The sequence below is a fragment of the Megascapheus bottae genome, chromosome 1, assembly GCF_031878675.1.
Source record: "Megascapheus bottae isolate mThoBot1 chromosome 1, mThoBot2.hap1, whole genome shotgun sequence".
Classification (NCBI taxonomy): Eukaryota; Metazoa; Chordata; class Mammalia; order Rodentia; family Geomyidae; genus Megascapheus; species Megascapheus bottae.
The window spans coordinates 70,343,998-70,371,243 of NC_143509.1; the positions used below are offsets into that span (position 1 = coordinate 70,343,998).

General features: G+C 34.7%; 1 protein-coding gene across 2 annotated transcripts in view; it reads right to left on the minus strand.

Annotated features, from left to right (window-relative positions):
• Positions 1-271: 271 nt before the first annotated feature.
• Alcam (activated leukocyte cell adhesion molecule) overlaps positions 272-27,246 on the minus strand; it is a 175,133-nt gene continuing 148,158 nt past the window's right edge. The window contains exons 7-15 of one of the 2 annotated variants that reach the window (XM_090347045.1): positions 24,938-25,065; positions 22,419-22,551; positions 18,211-18,323; positions 15,720-15,855; positions 15,483-15,613; positions 12,887-13,019; positions 10,945-10,983; positions 10,537-10,654; positions 272-384 (exon numbers count right to left, since the gene is read on the minus strand). In XM_090347045.1, coding sequence (XP_090203171.1) covers positions 297-384; positions 10,537-10,654; positions 10,945-10,983; positions 12,887-13,019; positions 15,483-15,613; positions 15,720-15,855; positions 18,211-18,323; positions 22,419-22,551; positions 24,938-25,065 — 1,019 coding nt within the window. In that variant the 3' untranslated portion in view covers positions 272-296. The remainder of the gene's footprint in view (positions 385-10,536; positions 10,655-10,944; positions 10,984-12,886; positions 13,020-15,482; positions 15,614-15,719; positions 15,856-18,210; positions 18,324-22,418; positions 22,552-24,937; positions 25,066-27,246) is intronic. The other variant, XM_090347046.1, reaches the window with a different exon arrangement.

Below are 27,246 nucleotides of genomic sequence, written 5' to 3' on the forward strand. Positions count from 1 at the left end.
CATTAGAAAACAAAAATGCAACTTATATGTTAAAATTAGATTTTTAAAAAAGGGTTTTATGACTTAGAGAATAATGGTTATTTGAGGGAGTCTGAAAAGTTCGATGTGATTCCGTTTTTTTGAGTCACGAAAGTTCCCTTTTTGAAAACTCTCTTCCTGTTTTGGAAGCTACAATTATGAGGCAGTCAAAAGTAAAACCTTGCCCTGTCATCTTCAAAGTGATTGTGCACTCTTGTACATTAGTGTCTAAAATTCTGTCCAGCACACTCACCTGGACAACAGGAGTCATTTCTCTCTTAGGCTTCTGTTTTGTGATTGTTTTCTTCCAACTTTTTGTTTTCCTCCATGTTTCCAAGATCTTTGTTTACATGTTTTGATGCAGTCCTGTATGAGAATGAAATGAGCATCATTTCATTGAAATGGTTGAAAGGGTTAAAGATCAAACTGCACAAAGTATGAAAAATAAGGATGAAAAGGTTGAAGACTTGGCCAACAAGTCCCCATCTTTGAATACTGACTGACAAAAACATATTCTCATTAACCACAGCATTTTAGAAAGTGTGTATTCAATCTATGATAGGAGACAAAAATAGATTATTTTGGAGATTGTATGTGCTTTGCTAGATTATGGTTTCACTTGGGTTGTTTTCTCTCTACTTTCAGGGAAGTAGTTATCAGTTGACAATGAGCATATTCATTCTGGGCCAAAATTTTCTACAAAAATATTCTGGGAGAGTTTAATTAAGAGCCTTTTCCATTTGTGTTTTCTCAAACATGTCCCAGTTACGGCCAATGACCTATGACCATGTTTATGGATAATGAATATATTATACATAATATATTATAAACAAGTTGCAGGGGCTAAAGGTAATAGCCACATGGATACAGAAAACTAGAACAATCCTGGCATGATGGATCTCAAAGTAAGTTCTCTAGATAAGACTTAAAAGCCAAAAACTCAACAGTACTTTAGCTACTGCTCACACAGACAAGACATAATTTTAGTTTAAACTTTACCAAGACATATCAGTTATCCTATTAAAAGCTTGTAAAAGCTGAATCAAAACCATGTGTCAATACTAAACATTCATCCTAAGGCAGATAAATAACATAAAAGTAACTTTCACAATATCAAAACGACAGTCAGTGACCTAATTAGGAAAATTTTATTTTCTTCTTTTTCTTTTTTTAAAATTGTATTTTATGGGGGGGGTTCCAGTTACATTTATTGGGTAGTAGGGACATTACTTCTTGAACATTAATACCCCTTCCCATGTTTTTCTCCCCCCAATTATCTTGAATTTCCCCTTCCCTTCCCCTATTTCAAGTAAACAAATAAATGTATATACATTATACCAGGTACCAAGGTCAGATACAGTAACATGAGATAAACAATAAGGGAGAAAAAAGAAAAGAAATGACTTCACATAGTACATTAAGAACAACAATCATAAAGACAACAATTATAACGATACACTTCTTATTTCCATATCCTAGAGTTCATTTTGCTTAGCCTCATCCTATATGGCCATATGTACATAGCTTTTGAGCCATTTTGATCTTTTGCTCTGAGAATCCTAGACGTGTATGAATTATTACAAATGAGGGAAACCATGGAGCCTATGTTTCTTTGGTTCTGGCTTATTTCACTTAGTATGCTTTTTTCCAAGTCTTTCCGTTTCCTTAAAAATGGGGAATGTCATTCTTTCTGATGGCAACATAGAATCCCATGGTGTATAAATACCAAAAACACATTGTCTAGAACAATCTAGTGGGATATAGACTCTATAAAATATCAGTTAACACATCATGTCACATCACAGAAAAAAAAATAGAAAGTCTTTGTATGAGATAGCCTTTGGACTTAGAAAGTTAAAAACTTTAAATCAACTATTTTAATACCCAACTAATGACAAAGAAGAACATATAGTAATAATGGGAAAGCAGATGGTAATCTCTGCAGCAAAAAATGTAAAAAGAGCTGAAAGCTACATTATTGAAAACAAACAATTCACTAATTGCCTTAATAGTCTGTGAGGGAGAGAAGAAAGCTACAGTTACTTTAAGGACAAAAATATGAATTATATATTTTGAAAAGTAAGGAGATGACAGCAAAAAAGGAAAAGAATAAATCTTTAGAGATCTTCTACACACAACTGACAATATACAGAATTCTAATGTATGTGTAACTGCAGTGCCCCTATGAAAAGAAAATGGAACAGAAACATTAGACATAAAATAAAAAGCAAGAAAAATTCTCAGACTTTGTGAATTCTATTGACTTGCCATAAAAAACTGCTCTGAAGGGTAACATTGATCAAGAGAGTCTGTGCTCATAAGCTGGCATGTTGAATTTAAACCCAATTGGACAACTAATTTTAAATAATTTTAAAATAGTCAAACATCCTCAAGAAGGAAAACAAAGATAAATGCATGCCTGAATATTTCTTCCTCAAACTAATCACAAGTAAATGTGTAGAGAAATATTCAAAAGTAGCCCCAAAACCTGCTTGGGAGAACAATGACTTACTACAGATGATATTTTATCAGAAAGAAATTTCAGGGTAGATATAATTAGTATCTCTAAAATTCTGAAATGAAACTTTCAATCTAGACTTTTATATTCAGTGAAGAAATACTTCAATTAAAGAAAAACAATGAAGATATGGTAAATAAAGTAAAGCTAGAAAAAATATTACCAATGTAGTCTGGATTTAGTTTTATATAATATTTATATTCTGTTTTGCAGAAAGTAGAAGGAATTTCCTACTAGTAAGAATATGTCTGCCTAAAATATTTCAGATCTTAGAGTATTTTTAGATTATACCAAATATATACAGATTATATGTTATATATTTATGTATGAAGATAGACATTGTCCAACAATACTAAGGAAGCAAAACCCAAGCAAGTGCTCTAAACCAGAGGCTGAAGAACTTTGCTCAAAGATTTGGATTGTGAATACTTTATGTTCATATGCTACATAAATTTTTATTTTAATTATACAGCTGTACCACTGTGGCATGAAATCAACACAAATTATTTATAATGATATTATAGTAGACTTTTATTGTTAAACTGTGAGAGCATCCTGGGAATCATAATTTTCTTAGTTTTCTGTGTGATTCATTTTTAATATGGGGATTTAAAGAATTGAAAATAAAACATGGGTAGGATACCCATGTAAATATTATACAATGAAACTAGTGTGTGTGCATTAGTATCAGACACTGAGAAATTTATAGCATGGAATATTATGAGAAGTAGTGAAGGATACTTTTATACTAATAAAACTTTTGATGTATAAGGAAATAATATTATTTGAAAGCATATCCTGCTATATGGCCCCAGCCTCTGAGCACCATATTACACAGCTATGCAAATACACTAAACTGTTATCTACCCTGAGATGTGCTAAGTAGAAACACTTGCTCACTTGCTGTTGATGAGGAGTGTGAAAAGGGGAAGGTATAGACAAGAGATTATTTAGCGTGTGTAAATACGATTTACACATACTCTGTTAGAAAGTTGTCCATTTTTGTTGTGAAAATTCATTTTTCCCTAATGGAAATATCTGAATATTTTTGTGTTGATTTTGAGATCTATGTGTAAAAGAAATACAATGTTATGGAATGCCTTTTGAAAATTTTAAAAAATTTGGAAAATTTCAAGGACTTGAAGAAAGAACTTCAATCAAAAACAGGCAGACAAACTTCTCTTTAAATTATTTCCTTTGTAAAGAACTTCTCAATTGATCTGAGTGGCATTGATAAAGTACACATACTTTATATGTGGTTAAAATATAATGAACAAAGATTGTTTATCCTAAGTTATCTCCATTAGAGACTCCTTTTGGGCCAATTTAAATATGAGAGGAATGTTGACTCATAGAATCATAATATGCTAAGTTGGGATAAGGCCCTTAGGTGATACCTTAGCCTAATATGTGAGGCAGGGAGGATGGTTATGTTCAGATTAGTAGGGCTGGAATTCTCTTGTTACTCTTCAAGTCTAAGCTATAAGACCTTAAACTTGTCTCTCCTCTTAAGCCCACTGTGGTCCATCTATAAATAGAAAAAAGATGACAGTACCTACTTACAGTGCTGTGGTGATGATAAAAGTGACAGCATCCATGAAAGTACCAGGCTGTTACAGAGACTCAACAATTTACAATCAGGGAAAGGTCATCCAAGGTCATATGGCTACTGAGCAGCAGAAGGAAGTTTAGATCTAAGACTCAATTCATTTGGTGGTATATCCAAAGAACAGTGTCTTTATAGACCTAGTGTTGCTTTCAGAATATTTTAGGACATTTAAAAAATATTTTTTTCAGAATATTTTGAAACTTTTTCTAGAGATTTTCCAAATACTATACACTTCTTTTCAGCCTCACTTAAAAGAAGGTAAAGGTCAAGGCTGGTGGTGTATCCGAATGATGCTTTTATTTTAGCAATGGTTTATGGAGATGGAGGAATTAGGGTCAGTGAGACAGTGACCCTAATGTTCAGTGTGGCCAATATAGACTTAAGACAAGTTAAAAGTGGACAACAAAAATGGTAATAAAATAATTGACTTTGGAAGGAGGCCAAGATTTTATGTAGTTCTTTCAAAAACAACAATATACATTATAAATGGCCAAACGCTCTTAAGAGCAGGAGGAATCCTTGACTCTGTCTAGATACAGCGATGTTTTCAATGATTTCTGGTGGATAACTTGCCTGTTTTTATTCCACAAAAAGGTACCAGGCCTATGCACAGGCAAGATTAACCACATTGGGCAGGATTAGCAATTTCAAAAAAACTGACTATTGACTCCTTTGATGGAAATGAATAATTCCTAGGGGAATATTTTTCCCTTTTCCCTCATCATGATTGTCACCAAAGTGAGCCACCTCATGGGCTGAATTTAATGGAAATGAAGAGGTGGAGAAGAGAGCACTAATTCCTGCAGAAAATTGCCTACCATCTCTTCATTTGAGCAAGAAAATGGACAATAAACATCTCGCTAAAACAGCTTGGAGTTTTATATCCTTAACATTGCTTAGACCCCTAGGAAGTCCCTTACTAAAATAAAAAAAAATATATATCCTCAGTGAAAAAAAATCAGCATATGGCTTTACCATCTTAGGTGGTAGTGAATACGAGGATGACTCACAAAATAAAAGATTGGAAGGATTAAAACAGACGCAGGGTCAGTGAGTATATTTGCTCAGAGGTTGCTGTGTATCCATTCCCATCAGGTAGCCTGATGTTGCCCAGCGCTGTATTTCAGCATCAGGCTCACACCAGGGAACCCTTTACTTAGATGAAACAAGCATGTGGCTTTCTCTTCAATGAGAACATCATATTTTGGCAGACTTTCGTTTGTTTTCTCCAGGGGCTTGAACTCGGGGCCTGGGTGCTGTCTCTGAGCTTCTTTTGCTCAAGGCTAGCACTTTGTATCACATGAACCATGGCACCATTTCCAGCTTTTCCTGTTCATGTGGTACTGAGGAATGGAACCTAGGGTTTCTTGCATGCCAAAGTAAAGACTCTACCACTAACTCACGTTCCCATCCCAAGTATATTATATTTTGAGACAAGCCTTTTCTCTCTGAAAAGGTTCAGAGACAAAAGGTTCCATGCAGCAGAAGAGAAGAGGACTCATAGGGGCTTCTGCCCCTTGGGTGGATATTAATGACCTAGAAGCAAACTCCTACGTCATTACTTCAGCCCACTTCCCCTTAAGTCTATTACCAATGGTTTGGTAGAATAATGGGCCAATTTCTTTCTTCCTATTTCCGCCTGCCTGCTTGATCTGGATGGATAAAGACAAAGAAGCAAAAATTTGGATTACTTTAAATTCTAAAACTAGAGGAAAGGCTATGTCATTTGGCCCCTATGAGCATTCTCCTTTCCCCACAACATTATAGCAAATGCCGGTAGGCAAGTCAGAGCTGATATTTTCACTGCTAAGAAGCCCTGAAAATGTAGCAAAATTAGAATAATATGGAATCTGGAGAAAGAAATACTATAGGCCAGGTTAATCTCACTGACCCTAGGATTCTAAAAAATGGAGTTAATAATTCATTAAATGGCTGAAGATTTCAGTAAAAGAAATATGACAGAGAGAAGAGAAAGGAAGAGAAATAGAGGGAGAGAGACAATACTTGCTTGTGCCATTATAAGTGAGAAAATTGGTAGAAAATGTACAGAGCATGTCTTCCAGCACTACATTTTCAATTCATTCAATGGAGAATCTTTTCTCTTTTCTTTGTGAGGACACATATTTGGTTTCAGAGTTAGTATGGATTAGAAATGAAAAATACAGTTAAAAATCACCTTTCTTGTACAATCTGGTTTCATCTATCAAGAAACACTAATATAAAGGACTCTGAATAGCCTGCTTGTTATTTCTTGAGATTTCAGTGTTACAGGAAGTTCTTGTTAATTCCTTGCCAAGTTAGGACTGTCTTTGCTTTCTTCCAAAAGCACTGGAATAAAGGCATTACACAGGCCAAATTATCGTAGTACATTTTTGATTCTGTGATTTCCGTATTATCTGTATACACAACACAACAGCTTTCATGAACACAGCACTGTGTTACAAGAGTGAATCATCGCTAAGTTTTTATGCTTTTACACAATGAGGGTTTTGAGATAATAAATGTCTGCTTAATATTTGCTCTCAGTGGTAAGACCTGTGGAAGCTGGGCAACTATTCAATGCATTCATGTATGATTTTAATAAACTTCTAATGAAGTCCATGCATGCCTACATAATTCTGCCTGTACACCTTTTCTTTATTTTTAGATCTGAGTTGTTTCTCTTTTAATATTAGGGGCTTTTTTGCAATTACCAAGGCAAAGAGCTTCCTTCAAATATTGTTAAAATTTTCTAGCTTTATCACAAGAACAAAAATCTCAGAAATTCTCATTTTGAAAATGTCTGTATTTTATTTTTTGGCACTGCTAGAGTTTGAACTTAGAACTAGCTAGGCATGTGCTCCATACCAGGCCTCCAGGTTTTAAGGGCATAGGGTTACATTTTTTGATCTGGTATGGATTGTATTCTTCCTACTTATGCTTCCTATAAGAGCTAGGATGAGCCGCTGCCTGTTCAGAAACTGCAGTTTCAAGCTGCAATCCTGAGTATCTAGGATTACAGGTATGAACCACTGGCTAATCTTGAAAGCTCTTATTATGCATTTCATTTAGTCTGGTTAGTGAATTAAGAGGTTAAGAACACTAAGTCAATTGTATTAGTGCCAGTTTATTTCAGAGTACACTGTTAAAAATAAGTAATTAGGCATACAAATCACTCACCAAATCTGAAACATTCCACACACTGGTAAAAAAAAATCCTGTGATGCTTGGAGGAGGATTATAGCTTATTGCTTGGATTGCAATTCATATTAGTGTACTTCTGTACACTAAATTTGATGGAATAATAATAGTAAATATAAATTATTTATATGATTGTTTAAATCAGATGCTAAAAGTTACACTTAATACGTGATACTGTAAAGCTGAAACCCCAGTTTAATGACACTGTGAAGCTACATGTTCAGTATTCATTCATCCATAATTTTAATTTTAGATCACCACATGGAAATAACTAATGAATTAATATATACACATTAATTTCTTCTATATATGGAAAGACAATTACGTCTATTGAGATACTGATTATTACAATAGGCTGATTAAGATGCAGGGAGTTTCTCAAGAATTAGCATCCGTTTAATTGCAAAGTAGAAGATAAAAGTTCATGTTTTAGCTTAGGACATAGGCATTTCATTTTCATTTTTCCAAGGAAAAAGTACTTTGGAATTTGGCCGAAATCTTAGCCAAAAAAAAAAGTTTTGAATCAAAGTTGTTTGATTTGTTTTGTTTTTGGTTTTTTGGTCATGGATAATAAAGGGAGGATAAGATTTTGATCATCAGAAATCTATAAAATTCCCAATCTAGAGCATCTACTTTCTCTGAGAAACTTTTAGTAGCTTAGTATTTTCTTTTACTTACATGGAACTGATACTCCTCTAAATTTTCCATAGATACTATGGGTACAAACCCATGTTATACATTTGTAGCTAAAATGTTCTCTGAAGGAAATCATGCATTTGTTAGTGTGATAATAAAATTTGTGTGCTAACCTGACTAGGCTATGTCATGCCCAGAAATTTGATTGAACACTACTCTGGTTGTATGAGAAACAGTCGTCCTAGATGAGATGAACATATGAATGAAAAGACTGAGCAAAGGAGACTTCCTTCCTTTTTGTGTATGTGCCACACTTTGTCAATTAAAGTGTCAGTATAATTAGAAGGCTAAGAAAGTCGAACTGACTCACCACTTGATTTGGGCATGGCTTACTTATGTTTGTTTACTTTTTCTCTATAGTCCAGACTGTAAGAATGGCTCCACAAGATCTTCATCCTGTTTAATTTCAGTCTGAAACTTCTATTTCAGCTTCTCTATGCCCAGGCTTTGTAGACATAGCCTGAATCTTTACATCTGGTCTCCAGTATATCTAGTTTGCTGATGGCACATCCTGAACTGTTGTAACCTCCATAATCAAGTGAGGCAAATACTTGTAATACATTTTTATTCTCTCTCTTGGACTCATTCTCTTTTTGACTCTCTCTTCCAAACAGTGCACATGTTTGGCTACACACATACACAAACACATTCACAAATGCATGCACACTATGGTCTGATTTTCTAGCTAATACATAAGATTCTGATGAGGACTGCTCAATAATGAATGAAGTGCCCAAATCAGAAAATGCTGTCCCTTTTATGGTAATTAGCATCATATACTTCCATCACAGCTTAAAATAGAAAACAAGATTTTACTTTAATGGAAAAGAGAAGAAAGTAAGGTATCATGAGATAACAATGATGCTTGGTGATTATGCACCAAAGTTTTCAAAGAAGTCTATCAACTGCAATCTATGTAACTGTCTTTTAAGAATTCTCTGACTCAAAATTTTATTATGTAACCAGTATATAAAGATGCCTATCTAGTAGATGGTCTGTGAGACTAAAACAAACACCTCATTCCGAGCTCATCAGTTCATGTGTTCAGGAGAATTTAACCACAGCTTCCCTTGTACGGCAGTTGCACTCAAACACTTCACCAATGAACCTGACATCTTTACAAGATGAGGTCAGGGGTTCCGATTTGAGTCGGATTTTTGTTTCTTTTTCATTTTTTTATTTTTTGTGGGTCATGAGGCTTGAACTCAGCCTGCACACCATGCCTAAGCTCTTTAGCTCAAGGCTATCTCCCTACCCTTGAACCCCAGCCCCACTTCCCATTTTCTAGAGGTTAATTTGAGATAAGAGGCTCACGGTTTGAGACAGGTTGGCTTGGAACCTTGATCCTCAGATCTCAGCCTCCTGAGTAGCTAGGATTACATGTGTGAGCCACCACACCCAGGTGATTTTTCTTTTAAGTTAAATTTTCCCTTCAGAAAATTTAGATAAATTGTATCAGATCGAAATAGCATAAAAAATTATGTCAACTGTTGTTACTAGATGTAATTTAATTCATGAGATTGAAAACCATTAGCTGAAAACTGAAATATGCTAAGGATCACCAATGGAGTTGCAGAAGACTCAGCTCCATTTGTTCTACGTGATAAAAAGTACTAGATGTGTGCATGCTCATAGTCTTCATTGGTTGACAGGTTTTCATTATAAACTATTGATGGATGATGTATAAGTTTCATAGTATGGATATATTTTATGATTCTAAACATTTTTAGTTTGATGCAATTTTAATTTAATTCTTTTTGTCCATCATGGGGCTTGAACACTGGGCCTGGGCACGGTCCCTGTGCTCTTCAGCTCAAGGCTTCCACCCTACCCCTTGAGCCACAGTGCTACTTCTGGTTTTCTACTGGTTAATTGGCGATAAGAGTCCCAAGGTCTTTAGTGCCAGGGTTGGATTTGAACCACGATCCTCAGATCTCAGTCTCCTGAGTAGCTAGCATTACAGGCATGAGCCACTATATCCAGCAAATTAATTCAATTTTATTAATGACAAATAATATCTTTGTTTCTGAATTATATTCTTAGACAAATGATAAGACGACAATACTCAACTGGAGAGCAGTAGGACCGAGTTAACTAACTGGAATCAAGAAGTAAGGACAACAAGTTTTCCACCCAATCAGCAATTTCATTGCAGTCATATTAGTCAATGCAAAAATTACAGACAATAAAATCACACACAACAGTCACTAACACATATTTTAGCCTTATGAAAATGAATGTTCACAAACCCCAGGCAGCATATGTGCTTTAAAAATAATATCAAATAAAAATCAAATAATTTGAGTTCAAAATCATGACTAAGAAAAAATCAGAGGACACCTATAAAATGATGCCCTATCATAGCCTAGGTGTATACGGTAGTCACCGAATTAAAGCCATATATGACCAGGCTGACTTGAAGGACAAGGCTGTCTTATTGCATACGGGGCTGGCACAGCAGGAGTGAGCCCAGGGATGGTCAATGAATGGTGAAAATCGTTGTTCCACCACTTACTTTGATTTTTTCATGTACAGCCAGTAGACAACACCAGCCACGAGAGCAGCGAGGAGGAGACCCACAACAATCCCCACAATTAGTTTGGCCTGGTCATTCACTTTCTCTCTGTTTTCATCTACAAAAAAGAAGAAAAGTTCATGCAATTACAGGCAATGCTGAGTGTATTATTATTTTTTTGAATAGAAGCCAGTGCAGTTACTACTTATTCATGGTGACTGAGCCTCACTACCATGATTAACATGCAAACTTGTGATTTTTAAGGGGGTGAAATTTTAGTGTTCTACAATCTGGTCTCATTTAATTTAAGCCACTATTGTGGGAAGCTAAGAAAATTACTTATACAAGGACACTTCATAAATCTTGAACTGAGAGTCAAGGAAGAAGGGTCGGCAGCATAGTACCTACCACTTATCTCGTCTGCCTCATCGTGTTCTGGAATACTTACTGAAATGAAAAATGTTAATATGAAATTAAAAACAAAATTTGTTGATATATGAAAGTCACCTTTACCATTATAGCATGAGGTAATAATACTCAAATAAAATTTCTGTCCTACAGCGAAGGGTAAAAAAATAAGATCACATTTAATAGAGCACGAACACCCTGCAAAAGAAATCAATCTTGCTTTAAGGAAAGGATAGTAATTAAAAATGCAAAAGTAATCATCTGTCACAGAAATTTTCACAAATAACAAGTAGTACTAATTTGAAATCCATAGTAATTTTTCACTATATAGTACCCTTCAAAAGTACCTTATTTTCAGAAACAATTTAGCACCGGTGAAGACTATGTGCTCTACTCTTCAATTTTTCTCATATTTTTTTTCAGCTTCCCCATAGGGAAACTCATTTTCATTCTTTGGTGTCAAAGACATACACCTAGAAATAGTCTCAAGGTGTGGATTTGGGTTACAGATTATTCAGGAACATATGTGATGTAGGCTCAAGTTCTCTAACAATGTGCCACACTTTTGGTTCATTTTAAGAGATATTGGTCTTGTAGATGGTAATCTATGCTAAGCTATGTAAACATGCTTCAGAGTTCATGTGGCTATATCAGAACTATCAACAATGGTTTGATAAGATGTAAATTCCCAGTAGATATGGATATCTATATCTATAATTCCACCCAGTAGATATGGATATCTATATCTATAATTCCATCTATAGATACAGATATATTCATTTAATTAGAATCTCAGATGTTCACTTAGATTGAAAATGATTTTGTCAAATCTTGATCAAGCCACTGTAATATCTAGAGAATAGAAGCACCTCATACAGTCAGACTAAAAAAGACTTATGTTCTATAAGAAAGGATGGATTCTCTTAGTAGGATAAATCAATACTGTCTGAATTGCGTTCTGAGAAGTCATGCTCCTATTTTAGAGTTACATTTGTTTAGAACTTTCTAATGTCAGTCAAACATTCTTTAAGATTCCAGTTGTAGTTCAATAGGGACAACTAACTTTACAAAATTATTACCTCCAAGCCCCCACTGACTCTTGGACATTGTATCTATAGCCTTCTAAGGTCACACACAGGATTCCAACTGACAGAAGAATAAAAGTTGGGCATTGTCTAAAGCAGCCTTTTTTGGTTGTTGTTTTTAGGCCAGTGGTGATTTAAGGGTGAGATAGATATAGGAAGAATAAAAGGATTAAGATAATGAATAATTTCACTTTTAATCAAAATTATTTTCATAAGAAATGGCTAAAGGTTTATACATATTATACAGATTTCAGTATGCACAGATCCTTTCCCTGAGATAATTTCTTACATTTGAGTTTTGTTATAATTGAAAAATGATATAAAAATGGAGCCATTTTAAGAATTCTGGTATCAGTTTGCTCAGATGATATTAATAAAATAATATGCCAAAATTTTAATCTCATGATATTACTGTGTAAAACAAAGGCAGAATAGATGGACCATCAAGAATTGGATTACAAAAAGAAAAGATTACAAATTTACCAAGGTTAAAGCTGTTATAAAAATGCATTAAGATAATCATTGAATTATCTCTACTCTGAACACAAAATATGTATTAAATAAAAGCAACTTATTTCTTATCCTGTGTTGCTCATTAGAGCTGTTTTAATAAAAGGACAAGGTCACTGATCCAAGAGATATGAAATGATTTAAACTGTTAAGACAAAGATAGTATAAAAAAAACAGGTGAAAAAGAAAAGAACCTTATGGCGATGATATCAAATGCAAAATAAATGCATACATAAATAAAACTTACCATAATGCAGTACAGGAAGATGGAACTGAAGATTTTAAACTAATGAAGAATAACTTCAAATTTTCTTACTTTTTTTTAATGCCAGAAATGAAATACTCACTAGCAGAGATATTGAGGGAGTTTACTGTTCGCTCCAACTGGTTTTCTGCTGCGCAAGTTAATGTAACATTCTCTTCAGGGGAAATGATAATTTTACTATAATACCTGCCATTGATATAAGGAGATTCCTCTGTCTGGAAAAAGAAGGAAGTTGGGTTTAAACATGGAACTATATCCCAAGTGCGTGGAAAAGAAACATAGTGAGGAAGTGGATTACATAAGATGCTCCATCATATATTATGGTGTTCACAGCTAAGTGTAAGAATGGAGATAATTAAAGTTATAAGGGGATTTATTTTTCTACGATGATCCTAATAACTAAGTCAATCAAACCATTGCAACTGATGTTCTGTTTTAGTTAACACTTTAACAGGATATTTATTTTAAAATGACTTATTGGTAGTTAGCAAATTCCATCAACTTCAATATATATGAAGTCCCTTCTAGGCAAATAGAACCATTTTCTCCTAGTTTCCTTGTATTACATAAAGAACTGAATTTATTTTCAGTGACTATGAAGGTCTGTTGATTTTTTGCAAGCAAGAACATTGCATTTACTCTCTTCAAACATACAAAGCAATCCAGTTTTATCCCATTCCTAGAATTTGACCCTTAAATCCAATATGACTCAAGCAAATAGGCACTTGAGTCCTTTGCTTTGTCTGTCATTTTATTCACATTATGTCCTAATTTGCTCCCATTTTGCTTTATAGTTAACTACAGCTTAAGTGTATTGAGGACAGAAATAGGATCTCTGCTACTCCCTTAGGGTAGAGGACAGGCAGAGATATATTTTATTTATGAAATAGTAGACTCATCACGTGTTTGATGTAGGAATAAATCCAAGATTATGGATGGGTCAGCCTGGATCTAGGACAAGAAAAATGATATATCACCTAGTGGGCCAGAATCAAACTTTCTCTTTGACATTGTGGAATAACATTATTATTTTGGTCTCCATTGTAAATATACTTGCTATTTTTTCCACACCCTCCGAGGGTTTTGCATGTTAGTATGTCCTTTTATTTGCTACATCAATCCCTGCAGAATGTAGTTACTTATTTCTAAAACGGCCATTCATTTATCAGATATTTGTCCTGATCTTATTTTGCCATTTTCTCTGCCTACATGACCAGTAGAAACAGTTCTCTCCTGCTGCACTTAGCAGTGAGTTGAAATAGATATTAAAAAGAATAAAGTAGTAAAGAATCATTCCCAATTATGTTTTAGTCTTTTTTTTTTGCCAGTCCTGGGCTTGAGCTCAGGGCCTGAGCACTGTCCTTGGACTTTCTCAAGGCTAGAGCTCTACCATTTGAGCCTCAGCACCACTTCTGGCTTTTTTCTGTGTATGTGGTACTGAGGAATCGAACCCGGGTCTTTGTGCATGCTAGGCCAGCACTTTAACCACTAGGCCAAACTCCCGGTCTGTTTTAGTCTTTAATTTTAGCGTTTGATGTGAAAAGTAGGTTTCTACATTGACAAGAACAAAGAAGATGTAGATTTGTATCCCAAATAAAAGAAAACTACATTTGATTAGGTTTAAAGGGCCAGTTGTCTTCTATTGTGTGTCCATTATATCTACAAAAATCAGAATCACTTTCTTTAAGTGTGATTCCTTTTCAAGCTTTCCATCCTGAGCACAAGGAAATATATATGTATGTTTCAACGATAAGGAAAAAGTCCAGATCAGCTCTGCTCTGCAAATAATATGAGTTGAGCCAGGGCTGAATTTCCATGGACAGAAGAAAAGTAAAGGTTTCAATTTAAAATAAATTTTCCTCATTTTTCCTTTACACATATTCCTCAAATTTCATCTGAGTCCAAATGGGGCATAAAGTATGATAGAAAATTCTGTGTTCCTGAAGATTCTTTAACTGGTCTAATAAGATGAGGGGATGTTAAAATGGTTATTGAGAAAACTGTAATTTAAAGGATTCTAAGATCCTAAGCAGTTTGTCAGCTTAGTGGCATTAAGTTATAAACCCACAGTGCCATACCAGATTGTTGTTACTTTTGTGAGACTTACAGTTAAGAGAAAAATATTGTAATGTTTGGACTTAACTGTTATTAAATGTCACAAATATTTAGGTTTGATTTATCTCTTCTTTGGTGTAGAAAGGTGCAGCCTAGATTCTATTACAAATCGGTCTCCCCATTACTAGTTTCTAGCTCTAACCCCAACACAGGAAACCAGAATACATATTTAACACCCCTGGAACCCACTTCTAAGAAATATCTTTTTATATGAATAATTAAAGTAATTAATGGAGGCTACCTATACTCTGATATATAATTTTCTGATGCTGCCAAGTATTTATCTAAATATTTTAATTTCCTAAGCTTTAGAAATTAATGACCATTGGGCACTATCCAGTTAGAATTGTTTGAAAACAGAACACAATGTGATGAGTTCTCCATTTCTCACAGTTCTGAGGTTTAAAACCTTTGGGAAAATTTGGGTAAGATTTCAGAAATCAGCAAGAGCTTTTTCTGAGACACTCTTGATTTCATGTAGTAACAAATCAATCTACACTTTGGGTTCCAAAGTAAAACTCCATGTTGGGACAATCATAGCATAAAACAAGACGAATACTTGCCTGGTTTATGACGCCATTGCCAGTAATTGTCCATTGAATAGCTGGCTTTGGAAAGCCTTCCACGTGGCAGATTATTGTTTTAGACAGTCCACTAGGATCAGTTTTCTTTGTCATTTTGATCTGAGGCTTTCCTAAAACACCATTGCAATGAAAAAATATTATAGTACATGCAAGCAATTTAAAAAGATCAAGCATTAAATTCTCAGAGGTTGACTTGGTACCACAGCATTTAGCTACCTTCTACAATGAGGGTCAGGGACTCTCGTTTCTTTAGGCCCTCCACTTCCTGCAGAGCAGTTTCACACACGTAGTTTCCAGCATCCTGATAATGAAGACTAGAAAAGGATGGGCTTGATCGAAGCCTGGTGTTATCCTGGTGGTTAAATAAGAAGCAAATTACCTCCCAGCAAACAACTATAATATTAAATATAGTTAGTAGAAATTAATTAGGCCTAAATTATTCCCCTGGGTCTTACAAAAATGTAAGTATCCTTTGCAAAGTTTTCATAGGTTTTTGCAACTAGATTTCCTTGATCTTTTGTGGTTTTTGAGTTAGGAAAAGCAGAGTTGTATTTCAGACCTTTTGGTTAGGAAACTGGCCATTTAGAAGAGAATAATTTTTGAGGCTGAGTTTCCTTTACTTGTGAAAAAGGTCATATTTTTACCATAGAGAATTGATCTAAGAACTTAATTATATTTGTGTGTATATACACATATTTATCTTATGATGTGATTACATTAAGGAATGTTCTCATGTGACAATCCCTCTTTATAATCAATATGCAATTGTCACAGATGTGTGATAATTTATCAATTTCATCTAGTACAATGATCAACTCTGAAGCTCCATTATAAAATTATGACAAAGATGCTTTTAACAAAAGTGCCTCGAGGAAATTAATTTTTATGAGAAAATGAAATAAAATGTCTAATTTTTAAAATCACTCGACATGCAGAAAATATCTCTATTTGTCAGAAATTGAAATTAAAAGGCAACTAAAAAATCTTAAGTTTCTTTTGTTTCTATCTACTAGAATATATTCCCCCTCCATATTAAATAATCCCTATAAGTTAATGTTGACTGGCAATACCGACATTAGTATTCAATCAATAGTGATTCCCTTGAATGGAAACTGGTTGTAGGAAACGTATTTCTTAAGTCCCAAAATAAAAACATGTTGAATATTTATACAATTATTGATAACATATTTAGTTTTGTGACATTTGCCAGAATAAAAATGTAAGGTTAAGTAGTCAGACAATAGAATGAACATTTTAATTATTCAAGTGAACCAAAATTCACTGATGAGGTTGGAGGAAAAAGGAAGGGAAAGAAGAATCTGAGCTCCAAGACAAATCAAGTAAGTAACAGAGATCTAACATGAAGAGTGGTGAAAAGTGTAAAAGAAATATAAAATAATTTATATTTTCCTCTATTAGAAATTTTAGCAACAAATTTCTCCCCACTTTCATTGAATATAATTATTTTTAACCCTTGCTTCAAGCAGTGTACATGTGTTTGTGTGTGTGTGTGTGTGTGTGTGTGTGTGTGTGTGTGTGTGTGTGTATGTATTTCAGCAGAAAAAAAAATGTGTTTCATGGCCCTTCCTTGCTATTCTTTGGTCACAAAAGCATTGAATCTTTGAAAACAGCAGACAAGGACTTAAGTGGCAGGATCATAGCCACAAGCAATTATTTGAAAAAAAAATTGCCAGTCCTGGGCTTGAACTCAGGGCCTGAGCACTGTCCTTGGACTTTCTCAAGGCTAGAGCTCTACCACTTGAGCCTCAGCAGCACTTCTGGCTTTTTTCTATGTAACTGGTACCAAGGAATCGAACCCCGGTCTTTTTGAATGCTAGGCCAGCACTCCACCACTAGGCCAAACTCCAGGCCCCACAAGCAATTATTTTATGAGAAATTTATCTTGAGTTAACTATTAAGGCTAAATATTTTTATTAGCATATAATAGTTATACAGGGGAGGATTTCACTGTAACTTGTGCACTTATGTATGCAATCTATTTCAATCTGTCCCACTCCCCATAACATTCTCTCTTTCCCTCTTCCAAAGACAATTTCAACAAGTTTTTTCCTTTCATACATATCATCTACTTAACTATATTCATTTCCATTTAGTCTCTTGTTAGTTCAGTCCATTCTGGCTAATACCCCTCCCTAACATAGCCTATTTCTCTTTACCATTCTCCAACCTCTCATGGATCAACTACTTCCATTGTGGTTCTCTATGAAGCTTTCCTATATATTTCAAAATTATTCACCATCTTTGACCACTGCCATATGCTGAATATACCTGATCTTATCTAATCACATTACTTTATAAGTACTGGGAAAAATAATGGATAAGCTGAATATTTTAAAGACTGTTGTAAATATCATGTGACAATGATAATCCATTACAACATAGCAAAAATTACTATGTTTAACACCTGTAATCATCTGTGTATGTATATATGTACATATATATGGTATATTATTATTCATTATAGATACATAAATACCAAAACTTCATTTTGAAGCATCTACTATAATGCCATGCCACACTGTGCTAAAATTTGATTGTGGTTTGATTTGGTAGACAAAGGGTGAAGAGAGAGAGGGAGAGAAGGTAAGAGAGAGTTTCTGTAAGCACATTAGCCACTGATATACTATCTGGATAAAGTAGACTATGTCAATGACCCTAAGCAAGAAGGCCCCCAAAGGTGACTTACTTTCATCCACACCACAGTTGCGTTCCTACTAGCAGATACTGTGCAGGACACTGGCAGGGCATCTCCAATCTGCATGGTCACTTCTCCATTTGGGTTTAAGGATAAATCCAAATCTGTGAAGCAGAAAATAGGCTTAACATGTTCAATTCCAGTACAGTAAGATAGGCAAAATATTTTGGATAGGAATAGGTGAAGGAAAAAGAATCACTCCAATTGCACTTTAAAATTCAGAAATGATAATTATATGAATAAACTATCAAGAATGCAGCATAATTCAACCCAGCTGTGCAAGTGGCTCTGAGAATAGCTTGCACAAAAGAATGGTCATTCTAATTGATTGGGCATTTATTTGCAGTTAGCAGAATTGAGGTTTGGATTTTGTATATATGTCCCTCTAAACACTATACCTTTAAGCTTTTCAGTCACTTCTGGCAGGAACTAAAGAAAGATGATGACAAGGAAAATATTATTTTTAAAAAAGGATGTAAGGCATAACACTGGAAAATCAGGTATATTTAGACAGCGGGTGATAAATTGAAAAACAACCGGATAGTCTATGTGCTTCTTCAGAGAAAATTGACAAATAGGGCTTTTTTTTGCAATACTATTCCATTTCTCATGGACTTGAAATTTTAAAGAAGATCTACTGTTTATGTATACTATCATTTTTGACAACATAATTTAAACACATCTTAGGAAGTACAATCTTTCAGATGAAAAATGAATCTTATAACAATCTTACTGTCATAGTATGATCTGTAAGAGGAAAATTCAATTCAATTGAACAAAAATTTATTGTAGAACTACTATATTATAAGCACTAATGGGAGTTGCAGAAGTGAGTGGTGAGCTTACAATTTAATAAAGTGGAGTTAATGCACACGTCTCTGACCATAACACGTGGGCCAGAAAATCAGCACCTGGTATCAAACCTACCACATAGCCAAAGCTCTATAAATAAATATTTGTTGAAAGATTAAACTGAAGAATTATGGGAGGTGTATAAGCAGAGCCAGATTGGATTTTCAAGGAATAAGTAATGTTTTCTATAAGGGACACTATGTTTTTACGGTTCCCTGACAGTTGGTAAGTGAAGTCAACCTTTGTCACATAAACAAAAGCAAAGATTTGACAGAGCATGGCAGATTTCACAGCAGTGAATAACCTGGTACTCAGATGGGCGATACCTTGCAGCAGGTAGTTCTACATCAGTAATGGAGGCCAGACAGCTGAGGACCAACCTGGCGATTCTGGGAGCTGGAGACCTTTTGGTAAGAATCAGGATTTGCTTTTGCAATTTGTGTTTCTCTTTTGGTATTACATGCTTACTTTTTTTTTAACATGTTGATTGTTTGAAGTACCATTTTTATTTTTATTTTATTTTATTTTTTTGCCAGTCCTGGGGCTTGAACTCAGGGCCTGAGCACCATCCTTGGGCTTTTTCCTCAAGACTACAACTCTACCACAGCACCACTTCCGGCTTTTCTATGTATATGGTTCCAAGGAATCGAACCCAGGTCTTCATACATGTTAGGCAAGCACTCTACCACTAGGTCAAACTCTTGGCCCCTGAAATACCATTTTTAATGCTTCTCTTTTCAGGCTATTAGTTCTGTGGTGGTGGGGGAAGGAAAACAATGACTACCACTTGTTTTTATTTCAGACACAGTTCTAAGAACCTCACAAATGAGAGGTTCTCAAGCGCTACTGTGAATGAATGAATGAATGAAAGAAATAGGCATTTCCTCATTTCTCATACAATCTACACCCTCCCATAGAAGGTGGGAGTTTCCTCAAAGTGTTTAAGGCAATTATCTTTAGATGAAATTTGTACTAGGAATAATGAGCTAGATAGCTAACTTGCCAGTGTTAACTAAGATCCAAGTTTGTAAAGGACAATGATAGACTTTGAAAGTCCTGATGAAGAATCCAGGCATGCGTGAATTGGCTGAGGACTGGTAGCTCTTTCATGTGGTGGTAGGGTAAGGAATCTGTAGGGAGATGCATGTAGAGCCTTCTGTTCTGCAATCTGTGGGCTGATGGCTTAATGCTTTTCTGCTTCACTACTCTTATTCCCTCCTGTCCTCTATGCAAGGAAATGGATGCTGGTTTTAGACAATCAGACTCAAGGATAAATGGGCAACAACAGGACTTCTATGTAAAACTGCGACCTTGTTCTATTTTCATACAGAAGTGTAAATACTTCATTCCTATTCACCCTCACTATTCATCTTCCTCACTCTGAAGGGGATTCATATCTCTATACAGGACCTGTTTTACTTTCTTGATATTCACTTTTTTTAAAGTATATAACCATAATTTAAGGGGATTTCACTCTACTGTTTCATAATGCATATCTTATCCTTTAATCAGACTTCCTCTATTACTTTCTCTTTTCCCATACCTCGTTCCTTATTATTCAATAGTAATAAGCTTCTTTTAAAGCTTCAAAGAGGCCTTAAATCTCAAGGTAACATTCTACCTGTCAAAACTGAATGACATTTCAATTTAATTAAATGTATTGAAATCCAATCAAATGATTGTAATATGCTTTTGTTTAATTCTACTTGATCAGTAAGGTACAATATGGCAGTCACAAGTCTTCTGTTTTGTCAGTTTTCTGTCTCCCTTCTCAGCAGATATACAAGGAATCTACATATATGCCTTCACCTTTTAGGATCCTATGTACTTAGCATCTCTTAAACAGAAATGAACAGCACTATCTCTAAGTAACTGAGTTATTAGTTATTGGCCCAACGACATCATACAGATACCAGAGAGCTCTCCTACCAGCAATTCTATTTCTGGCTATATTTCCTTGCTCACTATTTTCTTTTTCTTTTTTCATGAAGCAGACCTTGATAAATGGTCTCAAGACTGACTGGTCTTCTGAGAACAACTGCATTATTGTTGTACTCAGAGGTCACTGCTTTCTCTTTAACTAGCCCCTAATGGCAGACACACTCAAATCCATGCAACATGGCTTTGAAAAAACAGAGAAAGGACTCAGCTGTGAACATTTCTTAACAGTTCACCATGTTTGCAGGGTGCACTTCCAACATCAAACAATCAAAAGCAATCATCTGGTTTTCTTATTCTCCAATGTTTGTACTTGTATCTCCCCCAGTTTTAGCTACTATCCTCCATGTTTTCCAAACATGGATAGGGGTAGAACCATGTGCTTAAGACAATGTCTAAAGGTACTTTTAATTTTGAAATAAGGAAATACATAGTAACACTGCAATGTGTCATTTCTAGAAGAATTCTAGAAATTGGATACTTAGGAATTTTGAGGAAATTTTGCCTGTACCCACAATCATGACTGACAGTTGCACAAAGCTCTCTGTAATTTTAATTTTTATAAAGGGGGACGTGTGAATGGATAATCTTGTTTTTATTATGAATGAGAAATGTTAATAATATGAACAATTACAGATTACAAAATATGTAACTCAGTCTGCATGGCTTTCAATATTTCATTTTCCTCCCAATCAAATAGAACATTTAAAATATGGAGGGAAATAGCAGTGTAAAAATTAGAAAAGAGATATATGTAAGATGATTTGGAGAGGATTTGTTTCCAGAAATTTATCCTCCTTTTATGTGGAATAATGCAGTCTATGAATGGCTTTTAGTTGTCTTTATTCCCTCTGTCAATAACTTGAGTATTAATTTTGTGTTGCCTAGGTTTGGCTGTTTATATATTCTGTAATTTCTTCAGACAAGATATTTAATCTATATCTTTCTTGGACAATTGAAAACCTTGTGGACTATAAAAATTATCTAAAAGGGCTGTGGATATAACCAAGTGGTAGAAAGCTTGCTAAATCAGGTGGTTGGCCCTAGATGTGATCATCAATACTGGCAAAGGAGAACTATGCATATTATGTATAAATACATAAAATTTGATGTTGAAATAATGAGTTGTTTCTTTAGATCCATATGAGAATTGTTTAAGGATTAAAATACACAGATGTTATGTAGAAAGAAGATGGAGGTTTACAACTGACCGAAGTTGAGATGATCAGATCGATTTCAAAGCCGTAGTGCAAACTTGGATGAAAGTGGGGCTGATTCTGCAGCTCTTTATTGATTCAATGAAAACGAAGTTATTGAAGGAAGATATAGCTGTAGTTTATTGGAAAGGTTATCAGCATCATACCATAGAGGCCTTTAAAGCAAAGCTGGTACTACTAAAGGTGACTTACAGTGAACGGTGATGGTTGTTGAAGCAATCATGCTCTTTTTGTCTACCAAGGAGCATTTGTAGTCTCCAGTTGCATTGCGCCTCACATCTGTCAGTATGTAAGTATTTGAGCTTCTGATTCCTTCAGGCTGTCCCTTTTGATAGAGACACAATGTTAGGTAAGTATATTTAGTAGCGATGACAAGAACAATCAATTTCTTGAGGGAGATGGTATTTACTTAGGTAAGGGGAAGTAGGGAGGATGTGTTTTAATTGGGTAGCAAAGAGAAGGGTTAGAGCGCTTCTCACATCTAACTCTTGGAAAATGATATTTAGAATATAAAAATTTTGAAGTTGCTTATATTGTATGGATATCATCTATTTTATTAACAACATGGCTTGTGATTCAGTATTAAAGCAGACTTTGTTAAAACATCCAATATTCTACATTTGTACTTATGTTTTATCTAATTTGAAATGATCTTTAGCACCTTAAAAGAAAATATTTCATATATAGAAATACAAAAAAGGAAGCAAAGAGAATGAGAAACAGAGAACACAACAAAGAAACAAAAAGGTAGAAGGAAAAAGCAAAATAGGTCACATAAAAACTGGGAAAATATAGGAGAAATATGAGTATACATTAACAAAAATGATAATCAGGCTATATAATCACAAAAATTGAAACATAAATTTGTCTCTGGTGTCTCTGATAATCAAATGAGAAACTAGATTAGTTCCAAAATTCCCATTTGGAAATGGGAAAAGTAATAATATGACTATTAATGAGTAGAACAGTCTTTCTTATTTTTTAAAATTGTTTTTATAAAGGTGATCAAAAGAAAGGCAACAGTTATATAGGTCAGGTAAAGAGTATATTTTTTCCGACAATATCACCCTTTCCCTCACTATCTCTCAGTTTTTCCCTCCCGTCTCCTCCTACAAGCCGTGCAGTTTATTTTCGATATAGTGTCTCTTGAGTAATACTTCTGCATTTGTTCGTCTTTTTGTTCCTCCATTTTCTGTGCCCCTCCTTATACTTCCAAAGACAGATAAACGAGCAAACAAGAAAAAAAGGAAGGCAACAATGAAGAAGAAAAAACCCTCTTGTTTCCATTTTTCCAAGTTCGTTTTGATAAGTTTTATTTTATATGACCAGAGGCACACAGACATTGAGCCTTTGTGTCCATCCATTAAGAATATCCTCCTTTTGCCTCACTGTGTGTGAATTCCCAGAGTCCTGTATAATTTATCATGCATGTCTCAATGTATTTTCGATCTAATCCCTGTATATGAGAGAAAACATGTGCCAAGGTAAACAGTTTTCTGTAAATAATTGATGTTATGAGAAACTACTTATATTAGACTTTAGAGAAATGTAGTGAATGATACTTCAGGTACCAGTACTATGATGGGTACATTCACAAGCACGCCTCTGTATATCCAGTATTGAGTGCTCATGATTTCCTTCCACAAAAAAAGCCATGTAAGACATAAAGCTGTGGGAGATCAAATACGCCTAAGATAGAGTTGTTTCCTAATCAGGTGTGATACCACTGCAACATCTGGATCACCTGCATGGACTTTGTTTCTTCCTTGCCTTTGAATTCTTTCAACTATGATATGAGCAAACATTGGGGAATGTTTTAGTTGACATGCTTTAGTATACACACACATGATTTCACACACGCTGATATATACACAACCATATATATATGTATATATATATATATATAAGCTATATATATAAGCTGAGGGTGTAGCTCTGTCGTAGAGAACTGGTCTAAGCATGTGCAAAGCTCTGAATATAGTCCCTATCATTGAACACAAGAACAAAATATTTACATGGGACAATATGAATGAACCTATAACATTGTTCTATCTACGACCTATAGAATAGAACTACCCCCTTCAGATCGGATGTGTGTTCAGACAACCTTGTGTGTGGATAGATTTAAAATCCTTATCAGACATTTGATTTTCATGTTTTAGTTCTCTCCTCAAGAACAGACAGGTTTTGGTGGTTTATTTGGACAATAAAATCTTGAGTTTTTGAAATTGTGTATTCCCGAGTTGAGGTATTTCTTTTTTTCCTCTTTGTCTGTGAAATCTCTAAACTTCGAGAAAAAAAGGGCAAAAGCTTGAAATGAAAATGTAAGTTTCAAAAAAGGTTTCAAAGGCTATTCTACAGGTGATACTTTTATTGTCTGTAAGAGTAGCATGTTTTCTTTTTTATATATTTTTATTGTAATTAATAAAAGGGTTACATGATATTTGCCAGATAGAAGTTGCATTAATTCACATACATTGATACCCTTTCACATGTCTTGGTACCCATTACCCTCCCCCCACCCACCACCCACTCCCCGTATTGGTTTTCCCCCCTTCCCTATCAAGTTTCAGATAACCAAATACAAATAAATTCAATATATCAGATAAAGTGAGATACTGCATGTTTTCTTTCTTAAGGCACCCAAGAGCACAAAATTCTTCAAGCCAGCTAGAGGCCAAATAATCAGATAAAATGAGTGGAGCACTTACTGGTAGGTAGAACATAAACTCCTCAGGAGGAGGGTTGCCATTCCCCAAGCACTTAAGGGTGATGTTGTCCCCTTCTTTGATGGCAGTTTTTGGTGGTAGTACTTGTATTATCACCTGCTCTGTAGGATCTGCAAGAGTCACAGGCTTAAGTTAACCATTTTTGTCAAGTACCAAATTACTCTGTGCATACAATGTAAATGACTAAATTATACACAATTTTCTCAAGAAGCTAGTAGTAGTAATTACTTAAATGTATCTTTTTATAGTGGGATTAAAGTTAATAGCCACTTGCTATACCAAGTACTAATCTTAGTTAGAGCAAACTACAAAGAGGCTCTGTTACATAAAAATCAATTTCTTCTCAGCAAAATGTCTTTAACAGAGGCAGGAATGACTGTAATTATTCTATGTGTAAAAGACCACTAGGAACAATCTCACCATATGAGTTCATTATAATGAAATTGGACTATGTTATATGAATCTTACAGTTTGGAAAGGCTAAATCAGGTAACAAAACTAAGGCTATTAGGTACCAGTGCACTCATGTTGTATAATAGTAACTTATGTTAAATAAAAGGTGGCAACATGAGCTAAATAACAGTAACAAGACTTGGGGCATGCCAAAGAGCAAGTCTACTTTCCAGAAAAAAATGAACTGAGGGAGATCATTTACAGACAGAATCAAAGGGACCATGAATACATTAGAATTCCATCCTGGCCATTGGAGCCAAAATACAATCTCTATTCCATTTTGGTCTTTTTTTGTGTGAAAAAAATAGGCTTAAAAGTATAATTTATAATGTATTAAGGTTCATTTCTCAACAGTAGATTGCTAAATAAATTGATGGATGATACAGGGGGATTACAAGGGGAATATAGTAGATATAAAAGGGGATAATGGTAACACTTAAAAATGAATCACTTCTAACTTATCTTTTATACAATCATATAATACAATCAACAATGAAGTTGTTAAATCAGTTAGTGTAAAATTTATTTTAGAAAAGCCTTTACAAAAATTAATATTTATTGTGAAATGTGGCTATGCTTTCAAATGGCAGCACTAAGATTATCTATGCAGACCTATTTTCTGAATTGTTTGTAATGTGAAATTAGTATGCTATAGGTCTGTAAGCTTTTTTTTTTTTACAATCATTTGCTTACTGTTCTACAATTAAACTGCAGAGGAAAACATTGAAAGATTGACAGAGATTGCTCATGTGACATTTCTCTCTATGCTCGGGCATTTTCTGCATATCTGACCAAATGGTGTAAGGCTAAACAGTTTAATGCACATGTTTTATTTGTTATTTTCTGGGTTATCCTGGGATGGTTCTCTAGCCATCAGATTCCAGCGAAGTTGAAAAATGGGAAAAAAGATTGCTTTTGGCATCCCACTGAACTCCATTTCTAGATCTCTCTCACTCTTTGACCTTTATCTAACTGGTACTCAGGATTGGCTGGCCAGCACATTACTACAGCACATGGCTAGTCAAGGCAAACATTGGACCAGCCAGAGATCATAACCTGGCTGACTTTCTGGTCTATTTGGAATGATCTCATCTCTGCATTCCCTTTCTATAGGTCTGTTCTCACAACAAAATTAATGATCCTTATTCTTTCAGTAGTTCTGCCTTTGAATTTTACTCTAATCCTTGATAAGTTATGATTTTTCTCATTATTCTTACCTTCTTTCTGCTTTGCCTTATTTTACTAGATCACTGAGTCTCAATGGTATACTTTGTGTTTCATTTTCACTTTATACCTTCATCAACACTTTCATGGCATATGCTCAAATAAACCCACCTCTGAAATGTTACCTTCAAATTTTATTTGTTCCCTCACTTTGAGCCTTTTTCCCTTCTATATTTTTATCACAGTTTCATAACTGTTTCTGGATGTGCTTTTTGAGCTAATGCTTTGAATATTATAGTAATACCCAGAATACTTCCAAATTATTAGTGCAGAAAGATTTGACATAAAGAATTCCTTAGCTTGTTATCCACAGTTTGGTTTTTGATTGATTTTTAGATCAGGTGAGATTGTTAGGCTTCACTGCACTCCATGAACACCTTTGCAAGAACCCAAAGGGTTGACTGAAATTTTCTTCCTGTTCTTTATTCCTTTTTTATTCTTCTAACCATGGATTCATTTGTTTAGTGTCTATTATATACAACTTGGAATTGTAAATTGCATGTCATTTGCTTTAATGGATTTTCATTGCATTAGTGATAACAGGATCTCTAGTCCATTCTGGCAATGGCTGGTAGGGCAGTTTGTTGGGCACAGAAAGGTGGGAAGAACACTAT